Below are 20,405 nucleotides of genomic sequence, written 5' to 3' on the forward strand. Positions count from 1 at the left end.
CTCAAACTCTACCGCTGACCGCATGGTTATCTCTCCAGGTAAAGAATTTCTTAGCTAGGATATAACAAGTCACTAACTAACTAAAACAATTTTTAAGTTACATCTGATAAGGATCTACATGTATCTAGCATTTACATAAACAATCAATAATAATAATAATAACAATAACAACCAAATTTTGTAAGTGAACAAAAATCTGAATACATATTATACCAAAGAAGATACACGACTGACTTTTAATCACTTGCAAATATGTTGAGCCAGCAATGAGTCATTAGAAATACACAAATTAAAACCAGTGATATTTCACAAAGCCACCAGAATGGCAATAATAAAAAATGCGCTGGCAGTTACAACTGAGGGTGTCAGGGACCATTTTCCTAAAGGATAGATTTGTCAGGGACCATCCTCCTTACAGGGATAGCAGAGGTCATTGCCCTAAGGATGTTTACAGAGATCCCACCCCTCATCCCAACTATCTTGAGAGCTATCTGTTAACGGAACCCACCCCTTACTCCAATGCTAATGGATCACATCTGTTAACTGAACCGCCCCTTACTCCAATGTTAATGGATCACATGCTTCGGCTTACTCCAGGTGCTGGCTAATGACCTTCAGTTACCCCGGCAGAGTTCCTGTCTACCCCTACCTCCACCCCATTCAAGGGGTATATAAGCTGTAACTTTCACCCCAATAAAGGGAGACCTTGACAATAGAATCTTGCTTGGTTTCCTTCCTCTTCTTCAGCCCATGTCTTGCAGGTTAGCGCCCCTTCAGAGGACCCTAAATAGCTGACCCACCAAGCGGGGGTTACATGAGGGTGAGAAGTGGAACCTCTTTATGAGCGCCCCTGCTGAACTTTTCCTGAGGAGTTCTAAACAAACCTATTTACAGCAAATAGAACAGAGTCCACCCAACTCTAGCTTGGTGAGTCGATGGACTGATTGGGTTTACTTACAGGACTACTTATAGTGAGGTCCTTACAGGAGCACGGATGACACCCAGATAGTTGAATCACCAAAGATAGTTGAATCATCTTACTGAATAAATACATCCTCATGCCTTCATAGTTGGAATCTTCCCATATCCCCCATTCGCCCAAATAAACTTCCACCTGCTATATACTCTAGCACAGAGGTTGTCAATCTGCGGGTCATGACCCATGTGAAAGTTCAAATAACCCTTCTACGGAGGTCATCTAAAACGATTAGAAAACACAGATAATACATTGCGATTCGTAACAGTAGCAAAATTACAGTTATGAAGTGGCAACAAAAATTATTTTTATGGTTGGGGGGGTCACCACAACATGAGGAACTGTGTAAAAAGTTACAGCATTAGGAAGGCTGAGAACTGCTCTAGCACTTCCTACCTCCTGACCCCTTTCTTCGGAGGGCAGGTCTACGGGTCCGGTTGCAAGTGTTGCTTATGGGTAACTACACCGCTGCCCTGATTAAGATAGGCTTGGAGGCCAGGACTCCATAATTACCTCCTGCTGCTCTTACATTCTCTGGGCCACCTCTTGCATGTGTTTCCTTAGCCTTAGAGGGAGAGAGGGAGCCACAGATGTTGGGGCTGTGTGTCGTCGTCGTCGTCCCCGTCGTCCCCTTACCCCCGTCCCCCGTGTCCCCCCCCCCCCCTCCGTCTTTGGTTGAGCCCTGGACAACACTGCAGCAACCCTTGTCTGACTAAACCTATCTCTACAGGAACTACTACGCACTGCAAAAGGAGGCTTCCCTCTGACAAAGGCTGACAGCAGCAGCCATGTATGAGTGTAAACGGACATTCTTAGACAGCAATTGATGGACACATCACGACCGTTTAGCAGAACAGCAACAGTAGCTCCCCCCCCCCTCCCGCCCCCCGCCCCGCCCCCCTTACGACTTCCCTAGCTACGGGCTTTTGACCAGACACTCAGAGTACCAAATGTGAATTCCCTCTTGTACAGTGGGCCCCAAATCCAATAGGACAGTAGCTGTTGTGTTTGTAACAATCATTTCACTGTTGATCAGTGAGCACATCTTGCCCGGCATCTTGGTGACAGAGCAGGTAGCAGCCCTTCCCTGAAAACTAGAGAGAACTGTTGATGGCCTTTTCCTCCAGCAGTCTGTGCAGGATCTTCTGTCGCCATGAAAGCATGCCAGCAGGGAGAAGTTTACAGCTCACCCCGGCTTTAGTTCTCCATGTCCTGTAATAAAGCCTGTGTTGCGCCGGGCGGTGGTGGCGCACGCCTTTAATCCCAGCACTCGGGAGGCAGAGACAGGCGGATCTCTGAGTTTGAGGCCAGCCTGGTCTACAAGAGCTAGTTCCAGGACAGACTCTAGAAACTACAGGGAAACCCTGTCTCGAAAAAAACAAAAAAACAAACAACAACAACAACAAAAAAAAGCCTGTGTTGCCTTCAGTATAAGGGACTGTAGTGTGAAGGAACGCAACCTGCAGCTCCTCACTACAAGGGACTCACTGCCTAGTTCTGGTGGGCAGTCAACAGCAGTATCAATAAGTTGCATTGTTTTGGGGGTTGGCTTCAGGGTCCTCCCGGTGCAACAGTTCACAGGGCAGAGACCCACCGCTGGCATTGGAATGCTATGACTCTTTCCATCCACAGAGGTGCCTTCATCAATCTCTTCTAACCATTGTTTTTACACTTACTGGTACAGGCTGTTGGAGGATTTCCTCTCACCTTGTTGGGTGTCATAAAGCTACCAGGAATTTACAGCTGTGCCCGGTCCTTGCATCCTGCATGAACTGCTTGCATCCTTGCTCCTCTTGGTGCACTTGCAGGTCTTTCCAGTGCTTTTATTATACGTCTGTAAAAAGACATAGTGATTAGCATTATATAACGAGAACTTTCTACAGAGTGTGGGCAGGATGTCTGGATGTCCACCACCTCCCAGTCTAGCAGATGTTCTCAGGAATCAGCAATTAAGGGGTCACTTTTTGGGGACTGTGGACCCCCCCAAACCCTGAATTTCCAATGGCCCCCTGCCTGCCAGAGTAAACAACTTGTTTTCCTAAGCTTGCAGCTGCTCTGAGCAAACAACTTGTTTTGCAGCTGCTCTGAGCATGAGACCGGCAGGAGTTCATGATGGCAGGGGAGTGGTTTCTGGTGGGCTTGCAGCTGAGAGTCAGGGTGTGGTGATTAGTCAAGGGAAGGCACTATATAAGCTGCCCTGGAACACAATAAGGGGCATTCTGAGCATTCTTGACATTACCCGTGTCTGTGTGTTTTAAGCTCCAGTCCCTTGTCCAACTGGCAAACTGTACAGTAGTGGGGTAGAGCAGGCATTGTGCTACAATCACTAAAGAAGGATGTCAGTAAGATCCAGCATAGCATATTCCAATCACCTGTATCAGCTGTTTCCTCAAAAGAGCAATGCACGATGGGAAGCACTAGTTTGTTTAGCCTTCTGTAAGACTAAAATCATAAAAAAAATGTATAGACACAGGACAATAATTAGCTCCTTGGGGCTGGAGTTAGAAAACAGGAGTGACTATAAGTGGCATGAAGGATCTTGATGGGGTATTGTTCTAAAGCTGCATTGTGGTGGTAATTATGTAACAGTGTAAATTTACCACATCAGTAGATTACATACTTTTTAAAAAAGTATATATACAAAATTTATACAAAAAGTTGTATAAATCATACCTCAAAAAACTTTAAAATATAGACAGAATTATCACTCCATAATGGAAAAACTTTTTACAGCAGTTTACAGAATAATGAAGAATGTTATTTTTATCTGTGGTTCCCAACTATTCCAAGGCTCCCAAATCCCTTTTAAAAAGGAAAGCAGTTATAGCCTTCAAGAGCTGAATTAGACCTTACCTATAATTTAAGAAAATATGTAACTTAAGCCAGTCAATAAAATAATGTTAATTGAATTTGTACCTAATTAGTTACAACTATCACATATACATACACTAGACATCTAAGACACACTTTGTCAGACTACTGACCATGTGAGTTGCACACATGGGGTCACCAGCTCTGTGTCTCTAAGCTGAACTCCCCCAAGATGATTCGCCTCCAGGATACAATATTGAACAAGGGAGGGCCGAAGGACTCAGTTCAATTCCATGATGTGTTCAGTCTTCTCTGCAGCTCAAGGGGAGAAGGTTGCTCCCTTTGTGGCCTTCAGGGTGCCCAGTGTATGGGCAAACTGTACTTGAGAAGACAATCACAGAACAAGGGAAACTTCATGACTGGACAAATACTTCAAGGTTGACCAGGAGGATGCCTGTCTGAACACATTATGAACCAGTTTATGGGTTTCTTTGTGCTCTCTGTCCACTCCTCAAGGGCCCACTGCAGTGGTTATGGTATGTGGTTATGTTCCACTACAGTTTGACAAAGTGGACTTTTCACGACATGGTCATGATCCCCCAAACACAGGCTACCTCAGAAGAAGGCTTCCTTGCTAGAGGGCTTTTATTTTTGTAGGGTTTCCTCCCTGACTTCCTGTCAGGAACATGGCACCAGGAATGTACTCCTAACTGAGGTCTTCCCACATATAAATCAGTTGCTTGACAGGACCTGAAATGTCCTTGTCTAGTGCCAAGAAATGCATTCCAAACCCTTCCCTAAATTGTGTACAGGAGACACTTGCCAGTTTCAGCAAGCTGCTGTCTCTGTCCACTGGCAGCTGTTCACACTGCACCTGTCTCAGGGCAGCTGGCAGCCACAGTACTAGGACGGGAAGAAATGGGTGAATCTTATTTTTAGCCGTGTAACTGCTCTTACACTTCCATGCACTGTGCCCAGTATGTTCGTGGGTGAAATAAAATAAATTCACTATTCTCGCTGTTTCCAGGCTTTCTGAGCACAGCACAGAATACGCAATTTTTCCTTCCAGAGGAGTAACTAGGTCTATTGGTTCAGGGCAGATCACCAGAAAACAGACTGAATGTAAATCACAGTTTACAACTCATTTCATGGGGTCTGGAGAGATGGTTCAGCAGTTAAGAGCACTAGCTCCTCTTCTAGAGGACCGGGGTTCAAGTTTCAGCACCCCGTAACTCTAGTCCTAGGGGATCTAATGCTCTTTTCTGCTTTCCTTGGCCTCCAGGCATGCACGTGGTACACAGACAAACATTCAGGAAAACACTCTTATACACATAAAAAAAATAAAAATAAATCACTGTACTTTGTTTCCTGACTTGGCAGACAGTGTAACATCCTAAGCCGAGGGACGTCAGGACTGTCCTTCAGAGTGTCTAACCTCAAGTGGTCCTGGCAGTTTCCAAAGGGCTGATTCATTTCCTGAATCACTGAAATCACTGTCCCATGTTACCATGATTTTCCCTGATATTTATAAAACAAATGAAAAAAACAACCGATTAAAATATATTCTACAAGTATATTTATGACTAGTCAAGTAAAAACAGTGTGCATTGGATAAGATCACCCTCGATGTGCAAACATCTGCTACTTCAATAGGTAAATTTATGTTTTAAATGAGAGTTCATTGTAAAGGAGTATGCCGTTTTAAAATTCACTTCCCATTCTCAGTTAGCTGTTATTTTAAAAATAAACCCCTCGATCAATCGATTTACTGAGCCTTTTGTGTATGTGCATGTGATAACAATTAGTGTTAGAAATAGGTCCCAGTTTGACAAAGAAACCAAAACAAACTGTAACATTATTACTACCAGAAACATACTTTCTAGAACTTGCTGCTGCACTAAATTTGCAAATCGTGTTATTGAAGGGTCCACATCTCACAAGTAGAAAAAAGAAAGCCTAAAGCAAGCTACCTCTTCTGGTTTAAGCGTTTTCATTGCTTGCATCTGCTTCCTCCTTTAGTGGAGAGGGATTCGTACCAAACTTGCTTGCTTTCCTTTCATCCAAGAAATTTAGTTGACCTGCTTTGCAAACCCACATACCTCTTACGAGAAATTGAAATAAAATGTCTAAGCCAAAAATGACAAAAGAGCATTTCTTTGCGGAATATAAAAAGCTGTGCTTGGCTCAGTGGGTGAAGGCACTTGCCACCAAACCTGAGGATCTGAGCTTGAGCCCCCGAACCCACGTGAGAGAGGGCGAGAACCGATCCCTTTGAGATGTCTTCCTCCAATCGTGCTCTGTGGTGTGCATGAACGCACAGAGACATGCATTGCACTGGCTAATGTGATATCAACTTGACATAGGCTAGACTCATCTGAGAGAAGGGACCCTCAATGGAGAAAATGTGAACCCGTAAGATCAGGCTGTGCACAAGCCTGTGGGGCATGTTCTTAATTAGTGATGGGGAAGGGTCCAGCCTATTGTGGATGGCGACATCCTTGAGCTGGTGGTAGAAAACAGGAAACCATGGGGAGCAAGCCAGTAAGCTGCAGTACTCCAAGGCCTCTGCATCAGCGTCTGTCTCCAGGTTCCTGCCCTGTGTGAGTTCCTGTCCTCACTTCCTGTGTGGATGAACAGTGCTGTGGGAGTGTAAGCCAGATAAACCCTTTCCTCTCCAAACTGCTTTGGTCATGGTGTTTGACCACAGCAATAGAAGCCTTATGTAAGACATGCACAAGCTAAAAATAAAGAAATACATTTTTAAAGCTGATCTTACAGAAGCCAAGGACTCCAGATGCTGGGAAGAATAAGATAAGAGGCACAAGGAGAAGTGGACCAGTGGGTTCTAAGTTACAGCTACATAGGCAGAGGAAGGTGGACTATGGAGGGTGCCTACAGAGAATGATAATTACTGTGTATTTCAAGAAGCTAGATTTTCAATGCTTGCATCATACAAAATTGTTTGAGACATTTAATCAGATTCACACATTAGGCAAAACATACATTTACCAATGCATCACATAGCACTCATAAATATTTACATTTTTGTGGTTTTTCTAGTTAATTTAGAAACAAATTTTATGTAAAGTTGAAATATTGAAACATAGTATCAGCCACAGGGTAAACTTTGTGACTAGAGACGCTGTAGGATCTCAGGCATTCTGTGTTTGCATCCACTATAGGCTCACAGTGGCCATCACATCCTTGTTAGACAACGGCATGGGAAGGGATTGTCCTAATGGACAGGGTCCCAGGGCCACACAGCTCAGAGGCAGGTGTTCTTTCTCTCTCACTTTACTGTTTGCTTTTCCTTAAGTCAAGGGCTATGTCATCTGATCAAGGCCTGGATTTGGCAGAAGTGCACTTTTATTTTGTAATTATTACTTTCAACTTAAGTAAAATTTACATACAATAAAGTCAAATCACAAGGGTGGAGCATTGAATTTCTGTAGAGCATTGAATTTCTGTACCTGTGCAAACACCTAAGTCAAGATTCAGCTCTTCGGTCTAGATTCTTTTACCCACTGAGTCTGTGAAGAGACCAATGAACAAAATTTTTAAAATGTTAATTTTAACTTAATGCTAATTCCAAGGATATTCAAAAATATTTTAAATGGAAAAAGTAGATTTTAAAATAGCATTTAAATTATTGCACACATTTAATATTAAAACTTTAATTTATATACTTAAAATTGATACTGGGTCTTGTAACTAGGATTTGATGAACTACTGATGTCACCTGGTTGATGTCTTGCAAAGCTAAGTATTTTTCTTTATTTTTTCAGACAGGCATGCTCCATGCTGGTCAGGCAGGCTTTGGGCTTAGTCATTCCACTTCCACTTTTGTGGACTGTAGCCAAAAGCCATCTGTCTTAGTTGGTTTTGTTGGTTTGGCTTGTTTTTTCTTGTAGTTGTGATAAAATACAAAAGCAACTCAAGGGAGGAAGGGTTTTTTCAGCTCATAGTTCCAGGATACCGATCATGGCAGGGTACTCCTATCAAGTTTGAAGCAGTTGGGTGTGGTCAGAGAGGGTGAGATTACTTGGTTTCTGACAAGGGCCCAATGGCAGGAAATGTGTTGCTGCCAATCATGTAGCTCTGAGCAGATACAGGAAGGCAAGAAGGGACAACAGGGGCCCAGACACAGGACGATATACTCCCATGAGGACTGATGTGCCTTCAGGAGAAACAGTCCAACCTCACTGTACGGTATCACCTCTCTTAAAAATCCTATGCCCCGACACAACTGTATCACCAGCTACATTTCAATGTGTGCTTTAGTAGGAGCAGACTCCATCCAAACTGTAGCGCATGGAAGTAAAAGATGCAAGTGGCCGTGTAACTGTGGTACTTGGTTTCTTTAAAAGTTGTATGTGTGAGATTTGGGGAGGTAAACATTTTCCTCTATGTGTGATGGTTGACAGAATTGTGGGACTCACTAGCATGAGTCTGACCAGTAAGAATTTCTGACAATGAAAGGGTCAAAGAACACGACAAAGGCTTTTTGGCCTCTGAGTCCCTTCTGGCAAAAGAACTCACTCAATTCCTTGCAAAGGTGGTTCCTTCATGACTAATTAGCTTACACTGAGCCCCTCTTCTTAGAGTGTCTGCCACTTCAAGCCCACAACCCAAGGGCCAATGCTTCCAGCATATCATCCAGGATGCTCATGCCATATCTTAACACAACAGACAGTAATCTATTACTATTACATCACAGAAAACAGAAAAAACCTGCACAAAACAGGCATGATGGAAATTCCAATAGTTAGTTATAATCAACGCAAAAATCAGACATTTTAGAACTATAAATTCACTGTTTTGAGATTAGTGACTTGTCAAAGGTTTAAAAGCACCTTGAGCGCATTAATCTACTAGAAAACTCGTGAATGCAGAGTGGTAAACAGGAAGCAACTGCTGAGGCACAGAGGAAGAGGTAAATAAAAACCGGCAGGGGAGTCAGAGCACACAGCCCAGAGGATCTACTCGTTTTTTTCTACTAGTTTCAGAAACGGAATAGACGCTATTTGTAGAAATGACGGAAGACAGTTTTCTAAGTCTGATGATAAAGGTATCAACAGATTTCAGGGGCTCAGAAAATTTCACATAGAACAACAAACACATTCACGTCAGTGAAATCAGTCGAAGGGCTGAAACAAAATAGTAGAAGGAAAAGAAGGGCTTTGTTTGGTGAGACAGTCTCATGTAGCCTAGGCTGGCCTCAAACTCACCGTGCAGCAGAGGCTGACCACGCTCGGCGGGTTCTGACCTTCTGTCACCGCTCCGGGATCGTCCCTTAAGGGCTCTAAGGTAAGCAGCTCTACCTCGCAGCTCCTGGAACAGACCAACAAGTCTTCCTTTCGACGACGCTTCCCAATGTGACTTCTCTGTCTAGAACATTGTCTTAATTTGGGTTTCTATTGCTGGAGACACCATGACCATGACAAGTCTCACAAAGGAAAACATTTAATTGGGGTGGCTTACAGTTTCAGAGGTGTAGTCCATTATTATCATGGTACAACATGGTGGCACACAGGCAGACATGGTGCTGGAGAAGGAGCTGGGAGTTCTACATCTTGACACACAGGCAACAGCAAGTGGCTAGAGCACATATGAGACCTCCAAGCCTGCCTCCACACTGACACTTCTTCCAACAAAGCCGTGCCTACTCCAAAAAAAGCCAAACTTCCTAACAGTGCCACTCCCTTTGGGGGCCATTTTCTTTCAAACCACCACAAACACTCTTCTCATGTCTCTTATTCCTTTTTTTCACCGAGTCCCTTTAAAAATCATTTCTCACTCCTCACTTACGTGAGCACCCCACCTCTAGCCCACCTGGCTCTGACTCCTGATCCCCCCAGGCTTCATCTTGTCTCACAGAGCATTGCTCATCATCACCACTCATCAACGGCTCATGACTCCAAGGGCAATTGTAATTAGCTGTGTAACTGCATACAAATGCCTGGAATCTATGAGTACCACAACTGCTACCGTATGATCAGTAGCTATTCAATCTATGATAATCCTTTTGTAGAATGGAGGCAAGAGGTCAAGCTGAGAAGCCTTCACGGCCAATTATGTTTTGCTGCCATAGCTGGTAAGCACTGTAGACTGGGCACTGCAAAGTGGTTGCTGTATCTGCTGGAACGCTTCTGGCTGCAAGTAACTGGATTTCTGATTGGCAGTAGTTTGTATAATAACATTTATTTACTTTACAAGAACTGGGAGGTTGTGGGCCCAAGATCCCCAAGGGCTGGAGTCCAGCAGGTCAGAGCCACTGGAGAGGAGGTGTGGACGTCAGCAGCTAAGCACACAGACTTATCTGAGGGAGCAAAACTTAATTCCCTTTTTCTTTATTTTTTTTCTCTTAACTCTTTTATACCACCTAAGACAAAATCCCTATGCAAGAAGGAAATCACGTCAAAACCACAAATTACATACGTTCCAAAATCAAATTAAAATCTTTACATAAGAAATCACATGATCACAAGTTACGTTTTTCTTAGAAGCCCACATGTAGTTAAGCATTTTCCTTTGAATTAAGTTACCTACCACAACAATTTCACCCCAAAGCAATGATTCTTTCATAGTTGATTAGCAAAATTTGAAGCAAGCCAAATATATTTCAGCCAGCTGTTTGCAGTTTCAGTGCAGCAGAATCCTATCCTATTTCTGCTCAGCAAGGCCTTACTCGGGGGCTCAAGCTAACCATCTATTTTTCTTTTTTCTTTACACACAATAGGGTCATTTAATCCTTCCACAACTTTATTTTTGTAAGGTGCATCCCAAACCTGCAATTACTTCTGAAAGCTACATGATCGAGGAGCTTGGACCTTACCTTGGGTGCACGGACATAATTGCTTTCTTTGATGGTCAGCCTGTTCTTCCACAGGTGGAGTTCAGGGTTCTATAATGCATTAAACTCCCTTATTTTCACTTTCCATCCTTGGCAAATCTCACATCTCTAAGCGTCATTTCTCTATAAAAATCATCTTCATTATGATCTGCAAGTAAATTGCCTCATGAGGAGTGGGATCTTCCCCATGAGACAATCACACTATACTAGATACAGTGGGAGTCCACTCAACAATCACACCATGCCAAATATGGTAAGAACATAGTATCAGCAAGCAGAAGAGCCAGCAGAAGCAAGAGGCATCCTGGAGCCCTCCCTCCCCACAGGACTTTGAAGCTGTGCTAACCAATGAGCATAAGCTCTATTGCTGATTGTAGCTCCTCTGCCGTGACCACCGCCATCCAGGTCAGCAGCTTTGAGGCAAAAGGCTACAAGTTCTCATGTATTCTCACGGCACATTTAGGCAGGAAGAGCAAGGCTGTTTTCTTTTTCTTGGTGAGTAATTCTTTCCCAGAATCCCCCTATATGGCTATCTACTTCTAACAGTAAGAGAGTCTGTGAAGAAGGCAATTCAGCAAGCACGTCCTGCGCCTGGGAAGCATGACAATGGCTTTTTACTACATGTAACTATTTTCTGTTGCTGACCATCAGAATCAGCTGGAGACCCGGGGAGAAAAAACCCAGGGGGAATAAACCATAGGGGAAGGAATTCCTTAAAAAGGTCTATGAAGTGTGTGACTAGAGCTGGAACTTCACTAAGAACCCAGGTATGTTGAACACAGTGGTTCGGATTATCTGAATATCAAGGCAGGGGAACTTTCACTAGGCACTGATTTATTACAATAAAATGAAACGTGGTTGTTTCATAATTTCCACATGCTGAATTACAACAAGAAAGTTTCTGGCTAGAAAGGGTAATTCTGACATGGTTTCCCAGGATAGCCACGGCGATCCTGGAACTCACTCACTATGTAGACCAGGTTGGCCTCGAACTCCATATCCACCTGCCTCTGCTTCCTGACTGCAACTATTAAAGGTGTGTGCCAGCCACCACACCTGGCTTTAGAAAGGATAGTTTTTAAAGAAGCACAGAGGAACTAAATATTTCAAGGTCCACTTCCCAAGGCAAGCAAAACAACTATTCTTAGTCCTACAGAGATAAATGCAGCTGTGGTGTGTGCCTCTGCGGGACGCTCTTCCTTACACATTTCTCTCTAGGTAAAGAATCAGAAACAGCAGTGGCACATGCCTTTAATCTCAGCAATTGAAGTAAATTCATATTACATATGCATTTCAATGTATCTTTAAAACAACCCGATCAATCTACAAAAAAAAAAAAAAAAAAAAAAAAACCTAATACCATCTACTACCAAAACCCATAGTCGATAAACAAAAGGGGAATAAGAGATATTGCTGCACACATTAAAATCGGCTACTAAGGAAAGATAAAAAGACAGGGAGGGTTTGGAGACTGAGGAGACAGAGAAAAAACCCTTGCCTTGGAATCTAGCTGAAGCCTTCGCCGGCAGCAGAGCAAGGACTCCAACACAGTCAACAACTGTCGAGGCCTTTGTTCTTCCCAGCACAAATCTGTCATTTTCGAGGAGTTTCACAGAAACTCTATAGGACGGGCATGCACCAAGTCCCCTATCTTATGCAGTGGCTTCTGCTTTTACATGATCAGGTTATGATTCCATTCATGGCAGAGCCATCTCACCAAGAGAGAGGGGATTTTTTTAAAACACTGTAGTGGTTTGAATGAGAACAGAGACTTGGATATTTGAACCCTTGGTCCCCAGTTGGAGGCATGCTTTTGCTGGAGGGAGTGAGTCACTGGAACAGCTATGAGAACTGAAAGATGGCTCCATTCCCAGTGGCAGCTGCCATGCCTGCGTGCTGCCATGCCTCCCCACTACAATGAACTTTATCTCCTTGGACCTAGAAATCCAAATAAACTCTTCTATAAGTTGTTTGGGCCATGGTATTTTATCACAGCAACTTAAAGTAATTAATACACTTAGGAAACATGAGATGCAACCCATGAGTACATAAGGCTAATTCCAAGACAGGTAACTGCTCACTCTCCCTTGAGCCCATATTCACACTTGGTAACACCCTGCTTTCTGTGCCTCTTTCTTTTTAAGAAGTTCACACTCATAGTCTTAAGTATGATACTCTTAAAGTATCTCTTGAGCTTTGAGTTTAAGCCTAAATTAAAATATCTTCAATAATTTCTAATCCTGCTTCATTTTATATGGGTATTGTGTGCATCAGGAAAACCAGTCAAACCCAAAAACCTCAACATCAAAGCAATGTACAAAAATGTAAGATGAGCAAATCATAGCTTCTATAAGAACGTGGATCAATTTCCAAATTTAGAACAATAAAAAAGCCATACACACAAGTCTAAAGCCAGGGTTTCACATTTATTTCAATGGTTCAGACAATATATACACACATATATACACATACATACATGTCATAAATACATATGTGGAGATTAAGACACAAAGAAAACATAATAAAACTTTAAAATTGGGAATTGATGAACAGAGTGTAGAAAAGTTCATTGTATTGCCTCCCTATCTTTCTATAGCTTTAGGATTTAAGCATAAGGACACACATTCAGCAATCACACAAAGCTAACCTACACTGCCCACATGTAGAACCACTGGCAGCAAAGTGAGAACTCAGAGCAATGCAATAGCTTACATGGAAGAGCATCACCGGAGCGTCTGACACTGTATCTCCATCGAGTATGAAGGGTTGTTTCCTTTCCAGTTATTAACTATATAGTCCACACATTTTTTTCCTGAGTATGTATTTCCAAATTAGAAAAGGTAAAAACAATGGGATGGCATATATAAACATATTTTTGAAGGAAAATCACTACACCTGATTTTATATGTGTGTTTGTGTTACTTTGTAAGATATGAGGGGGCTTTTGCTAAGAAGTTACACACGTCAGGTCAGGCGACAAAAATGTACTCACTATGAGTTAATCATCTTAATTTTCCAAGAGATAGTTCTGTACAATCAGCATTTCTCAACACTGGATAGTTTGACATTAGATAATATGCTTTTCTAAACAATTTTCATAGATTGTACAACAGGCCACAGGAAGTTTCTGTACATATTCTTCTGTATATGCAGCTCAAGTTTTATTGTGAAAACCTGAAAGTTTCTGTTATTCAAATGCTATAAAATGCTATAAATAATCTATACTGCGCACGCGTCATCTCTGCCTGTTTTGGACAGCCTTTTCGGACTCCCACATTGGATGTCTCTGTGTCTGCCGAGCCCTCTGCAGCTGACTCGGTGCGGTCAGGCCACCTAAGAGGCCCCACCCTCCCCATCCGAGTCAGCGTCAGCGTCTAAATCCTCATCACTGTCTTCCTTCCCTTTGCAGCTTCGTCTACGGTTAGAACCTTGATTTTCAGTATTTGCTGAATTTTCTGGTTCTTTATTAAACCTAAATAGAAGAAAAAGAAGAAAAGTTTATAATTATTACCCAGGCTTTCATTATTTAACGGTGGTGGTTAAAAAAGCCTCTCCTTGTTTCTTCCTATCAGGAGCCTACAGAAAACCAGAGAAGAGCCTCTCCTAAAGACGAGCTTAGCTTGAGTCAGCACTTCCAAGGCTGCTGTGAGAAGAGTGGCTCCAGGTGAGTAAAGAGACCACTAGGGAGGACTGCTCCGAAAAAAGTCATTCTTCAGAATGAGTATGAAGCGCAAGGCTGAAGAGTCGATGTTCTTAAACATACAAATGTTATCTTATACTCTAATAGAAAAAAATTGATAAAACTGTGACCCTTTTCCTGCTATGAAGAAAAGTGCTTGTATTAATGGCAGACACACAACTTTAAACTGAGTTAGTGCTGCCTAGAGAAAGCTCATGGATGATGACTAAAAACAAACCCCAATGTAAAAGGAAATACTCACGGAATAACAACGTCTTCTTTCTTTCCACATTTTGCGCAAACTTCAAGTTCACAGGCACATGGTCTACATATTATGTGGTAAGAGTCCTTTACTGTCTTCTGTAAACATTTAACACTGAAAGAGAAAGGGAAAATTAATACTGATTTTTACTACTAAGATCTTGATTTGGTAAGAAGCTGTGGCTGAAAAAAGTTGAAAGCTTGACTTAAAGCTCAGATGTTTATCTTCTGTGGGAGTGTGTGCGCTTGCATGCACATGTGTGTAGAGGCCAGAGGGCAACCTGAGGTATCATCTCTCGGATATCATCACCTTGTTCTTTGAGACAGAGTCTCTCACTGTCTCGGAGTTTACCATGTACACCTGCCTGTCTCCACTTCCCCACACTGGGGATCGTAAGCTCACAGCACGGCTTGGCACCTGGTTTTTCATGTGGGCTCTGGTGACTGAACTCAGGTACTCACACTTACACAGCAAGCACTTCACTGATGGATCTGTCTCCCTAGTCCCTAATGTCAAGCTCAGACGCTTACACCACTTCAAGTAACAGTATTTCTGTACCACAACTCACATCTGCTGGTTGTGGTACAACCACCTCCTTAAGGTTTTTAAGTGTCATCAAAAACTTATTAAAATAATATCTACATGCAAAAAACAATATACAATATACAATCCAGAAAAAGAATAAAGTAATTAACAAAAATGCTATATAAACCCAATACACAGAACTAAACCAAACACCTACACTGGCTGTATCAACCACATCCAGGGCAGGTCCCATGCACAGGGTAATTGGCCAAAATAAAATGAACTCAATGGTATTTGTAAACTTTATTTTGGTATTCTTTGTTTTGATTTTCATTTTGTGAGTTTTTTTGTTTCTTGTATTTTGTTGTTGATGATTTTATTTTTGCTTCTTGTTTATTTTTCGGGGGGCATGAAATTGGGTGGGTAGGATGTCGGAGGCACTGGGAAAGGGGAAACATGATCAATGAAGAAACATTTTAATTAAAAAACTGAAGACATAGGTATATGGAAATATGCCCCATGTTTATGGACTAGTGTTGTCAATAAGGCAATCAATAAGGCAATATTCCAACAAATCAATGCAATGTCTACTAAAAGTCTCTCTGACTTTAATAATTCAAATGTTTTTATTATTATGTCTGTTGTGATAATCTGTGATTATTGTGATAACCTGTGTGTTGCTGTTCTACCTGGCTCAGGACACCAATAACTGTGATATATAACACAGCAAAGGAACTGGTGTCACATGGGCTTTAATGATCTGCTTACCAGGCACCATTGCGGCCTCCTCCCCCTCCCCATCCTTTCCTACTTGTGTACTGAAATTAGGTCACCCATGGCTGAACAGGCCCTGAACTGCTCAAGTGAATGGGAGCCACTGATCTCTCTTTTAAATCAAAACCTAGAAACAATTACACAGTGCGATAAAGGTGTGCAGAGGGCTAGAACGAAATGGTTAGTTAGACTGTAAAGGCAAAGAAAAGTTCTTGACGGGAATTAAAAATGCTACTCTAGTAAACACAGGGATGACAAGTCAGGAACAACGTTGTGGTAGAGATTACACTGGCGAAGATAAAAGTTCCAGCCTGCCCCATTCTCACAAACCAAAGCCAAATCCGGAACAAGTCCTTACAGCGACTAAGAAGGTGGGGAGAGCCGCACAAGGGAGCTGAGGACGGCTGGTGTTGGTCTATGGAGTTTAAAGGGAAGAGGCCATCTTTAATGTGTATGTTCAAGGTCTGATCTAGGACCACAGCAATGGAGGTGATCTAGTTAAGTGCAGGTTCCCAATGTAAACACACTAGTGAACAGGACGAGGCCCAGGACTTTTATAGATAGGGAGAAGTCAGTTCCGGGTTTCAAGGCTTGCCACCTGTTTTGTCAGGGGCCAGTGTAGCTGTTGATGTTAAACAAAAAGCCAGTGCTCACGTAGCACTGGAAATCTGGGGTTCTGGAGGAGTTAGACTCAACGTGCCCGGCTGTGCTCCACGGGCGAACAAGACCAGGATCAGGACACACCTGTTTAAGCCCACTGTAGAGATCTACTGCTTTTCTAGAATGCCCCTGCTCACCAGAGTGCTGACAGAGACAAGGAGATGTGTGTATTTTCATGCCTGCTAACACAACATCCACTTTGCAGCTCATGCATCAAGGTGTGTCAACTTCCAACTTTATTACCTAAGAAATGCATTTTGTAAAGCTACAGCAGCCATGATTCCTGCCACAGATCAGTACAAAAACAAAATAAAACAAACAAACAAACGAAAACCCTCTGGAAAAAGTTATTTTTTTAGATAATGCCGAGCAGAGGCTGGAGCAGAAGCTTAGAGGGGCTCCAGGATTTCCAGAATGGTAAGTGGGCACTGGGCTGAGCTCATCACCACCTATACATCAGTCCCTAACAAGGGATGTGCAAAAACGCTTCATTGCCTCGGATGTAACACATGTTTTATGAGGTAAAAATAAAGAGCTGATCAAAAATCCACCAACAGAAGCAAGTGATGTATTTTCTTTGATATTAAGAAACAACAAAATTGCAATAAAACACAATTTTAACTACTATGAGCAATAAATTATTTTTTCTCAAAAAAAAAAAAACCCAGCAAAACTGTTAGCAAATGAAATCTTGAGATACATACATCTTGGATAGAGGGGTTTGTCCTGAGAACACAAGGCTGATTCAGCACTAAAACCCAAAAAAGGTTCATAAAACTATGTTCTAAGAAAAAATATGGCCACTTCAGGTTTAACTGGAATCATCCTGTGTGAGGTAACCCAGAAGTAGAAAGTCTTGCTTGTGCATGGACTTAATCTGTCAAGTCAATGCCAGCCAAGCTACAAAGCACAGAGGTGAGGTACAGAGGAAGGGACCTGGGGTCGGGCTGTTGTGGGATATTTGATCACACTGTTAAGCCCGAGTATGCATTTGTGTTAATTAAATAAAACAGGGTCAGGAGGCAGAGTCAGCAAATAGTTGACAGAAATTAATCATAAAGACTCAGACTCTAGAAGATGGATAGAGAGACACACAGGAAGTAGTAGGAGGGACTTTGAGTGTGGCAGTCTTTTTCATTTTGTAAGAGAAAAACGATGCTCTCTTTTTCTAATACGCCAGCAAAGAGGGAAGGTCAGCCTCTTAAGTCAACCTCTCTGAGTCAGCAGATTTCTCACCCCAGCCTCTGACTCCCAAGTCTTATTGATAAGAAGAACAATAGAGAATTAGTTAAAACTATATTTGGCGGCAAGGGCAGGAGGCAGATCAGGCGTGGGATATAAAAGTCCAGCCTGAGAAGAGGGCCAGTAACTGTGGAGCTGCAATTACTGGCTGAAACAGCAGTAGATTCAGGTGCAGCCATTGTGCTGATGGAGAAACAACAGGGAGGAACGTAGTAGATTCGTTAAGAAAGAATAGAATAGATAGTTACAGATAATGGAGATGCTTGAGTGGGACAATCAAATGGGGAGGGAACGTAGATTCGTTAAGAAAGAATAGAATAGATAGTGACAGATAATGGAGATGCTTGAGTGGGACAATCAAATGGGGAGGAAAAGGGCTGGGGGTGAGGTAAGGAATATGAGAGACACAGCTAAAATTAAGGGCCATTTGAGGGGTAATATGGAAAACAAACAGTAGAAACTTCTCTAGTTATTTTTTTTTTTGGTTTTTCAAGACAGGGTTTCTCTGCAGCTTTTTTAGAGCCTGTCCTGGACCTAGCTCTTGTAGACCAGGCTGGCCTCGAACTCACAGAGATCCACCTGCCTCTGCCGCCCGAGTGCTGGGATTAAAGGCGTGCGCCACCACCGCCCGGCAAAACTTCTCTAGTTATATACATATATTAAGACAATATAAATGAAATCACCAAATAATAAGAGAGACAGAGCCCCAACTAGCCATTTCTTGTCACCAAATGAAGCTTCTAATACCAGGACTGGGTTACATCTAGTTGAGTTGTTGGGCAAAGGGGTCCTATGGGAATCCCCAAATAACCCAAGCTGTTGCCAAGACTAAAAGCTTCTTTCCACAAGCTGACAGCAAGGACCTGTTGATGAAGACACACCTACACAACTCATGGAATATGGAGAAGCCAGCTGGTACCTACACAGAGCCTTTACCCCTATACGCTAGTGTCTCTGGTACAGGAAGATACCTCTGCATACTACCGAAGGAGAAACATAAATGCCAACCCACCCACAAGCCCTTCGATCTTCAATGGTATCTTGCCTGCAGGGTATGCTAAGGCAATGGTGGCGCAAAGCTTGTGGGAGCAACAATTTGACTTAAGATCTACTCCACAAGATGGAACCCATACTTTACACTGATTGGGTGACCAAGAACCTGAGACTAGATAGCCCAAGGACCTGGAATAAAATCAAATACTACTGTTCTACTAAAGAGCATAGGGATAAAATGACTTCTAATGACACTCTGCTATACTCATAGATCAGTGCCTTGCTCAGCCCTCATCAGAGATGTAGCTCCCCTGCAGCAAATGGTGTCAAGAGACACCATGTAGCTGCCGGAGGAGAAAGACGGGAGCTGCCAGCTGAAACCTTACCAGTAAACCACAAGCCTTGTGGTAAAATATAAAATAGAAATGGGTTTATTTAAGATGTAAAAGATAGCTAGAAATATGCTTAAGCTATTTGCCCAACAATATTGTAATTAATACAGTTTCTGTGTGATTTCAGGTCTGAGCAGCCAGAAAAGAACAAGCAACCTCAGCCAACAGGGTGAATCCAATGGGAAGGGAAGTAGGAAGGGGTTGGGAAGAGTAGAGGGAAGGGAAACCATAATCAGAACAGATGATGTGAGGGGGGAATCTATTTTCAGTAAAAGAAAAAATGGCATAGTAATCCAACTACTTATTTTTTTAAATATTTATTTATTTATTATGTATACAATATTCTGTCTGTGTATATGCCTGTAGGCCAGAAGAGGGCATCAGACTCCATTACAGATGGTTGTGAGCCACCATGTGGTTGCTGGGAATTGAACTCAGGACCTTTGGAAGAGCAGGCAATGGTCTTAACCTCTGAGCCATCTCTCCAGCCCCTCCAACTACTTATTTAAAGATGTATCTGTTTAATAGGTTGGAATTCCTAGAAGACATAAACTATTTTTTTAAACTTACCTCTGTATGGACAATATTCTAGTATGTTGCTAAGCTCAATAAAAACCAAGGAAATTAATTAAAATGCAGTGAGAATGTGGGAAGAGTCAGAAGCTAGCTGTGAATACTATCAAACCACACATTTTCTCTGTACTCACAAAGAGACAGTGGATACAGGGACAGGGAGATTGAAGGTGACACAGGAAGGGTGACCCCTACTCAGGAATCCTGGTGAAGCTAACAGTTAAGAACTACAGGACAATTAACATCTGCTATGAAAGTTGCCCACACAGGTAACAGCTATTTAATACATAGGTGTTTTAAATAAGAATGTTAAAAATAGCAAAAAATAAATAAATAAAAACTACACAAAAAAGCACGCGGTCAGTTCTGTGTTGGCCAACTGCCCCTGGGCACAGGCCCGCCCTGGAGTGTGGGTGAAATATCAAACTTTCTCTACCGGAAAAAATGTTTTTTTTCCCTTTCCACTGGTTATCAATCACAAATAGTGGAAGGATTTGAAAGGAGTTGAAGAAAATAAAAGAATACGATCAAAACATATTGTATGGAAACTTCTTAAGTAAAAAAGAATATTAAAATAGCAAAGAGTTGGCTTAAAGCCTAAGTATATTGTCCCTCTCCTTTCCCAGTTGTAGATCTGCTTTTACAGAACTCTCGCAAGAACCCTT

At 42.3% G+C, this 20,405-nt stretch overlaps 1 protein-coding gene across 1 annotated transcript in view; it reads right to left on the reverse strand.

Annotated features, from left to right (window-relative positions):
• Positions 1-13,047: 13,047 nt before the first annotated feature.
• Positions 13,048-20,405, reverse strand: part of C1H9orf85 (chromosome 1 C9orf85 homolog) — a 54,300-nt gene continuing 46,942 nt past the window's right edge. Inside the window, exons 3-4 of the mRNA XM_038317709.1 lie at positions 14,582-14,695; positions 13,048-14,112 (exon numbers count right to left, since the gene is read on the reverse strand). Coding sequence (XP_038173637.1) covers positions 13,974-14,112; positions 14,582-14,695 — 253 coding nt within the window. The 3' untranslated portion in view covers positions 13,048-13,973. The remainder of the gene's footprint in view (positions 14,113-14,581; positions 14,696-20,405) is intronic.

Source organism: Arvicola amphibius, chromosome 1 (genome assembly GCF_903992535.2).
Source record: "Arvicola amphibius chromosome 1, mArvAmp1.2, whole genome shotgun sequence".
Taxonomy (NCBI): Eukaryota; Metazoa; Chordata; class Mammalia; order Rodentia; family Cricetidae; genus Arvicola; species Arvicola amphibius.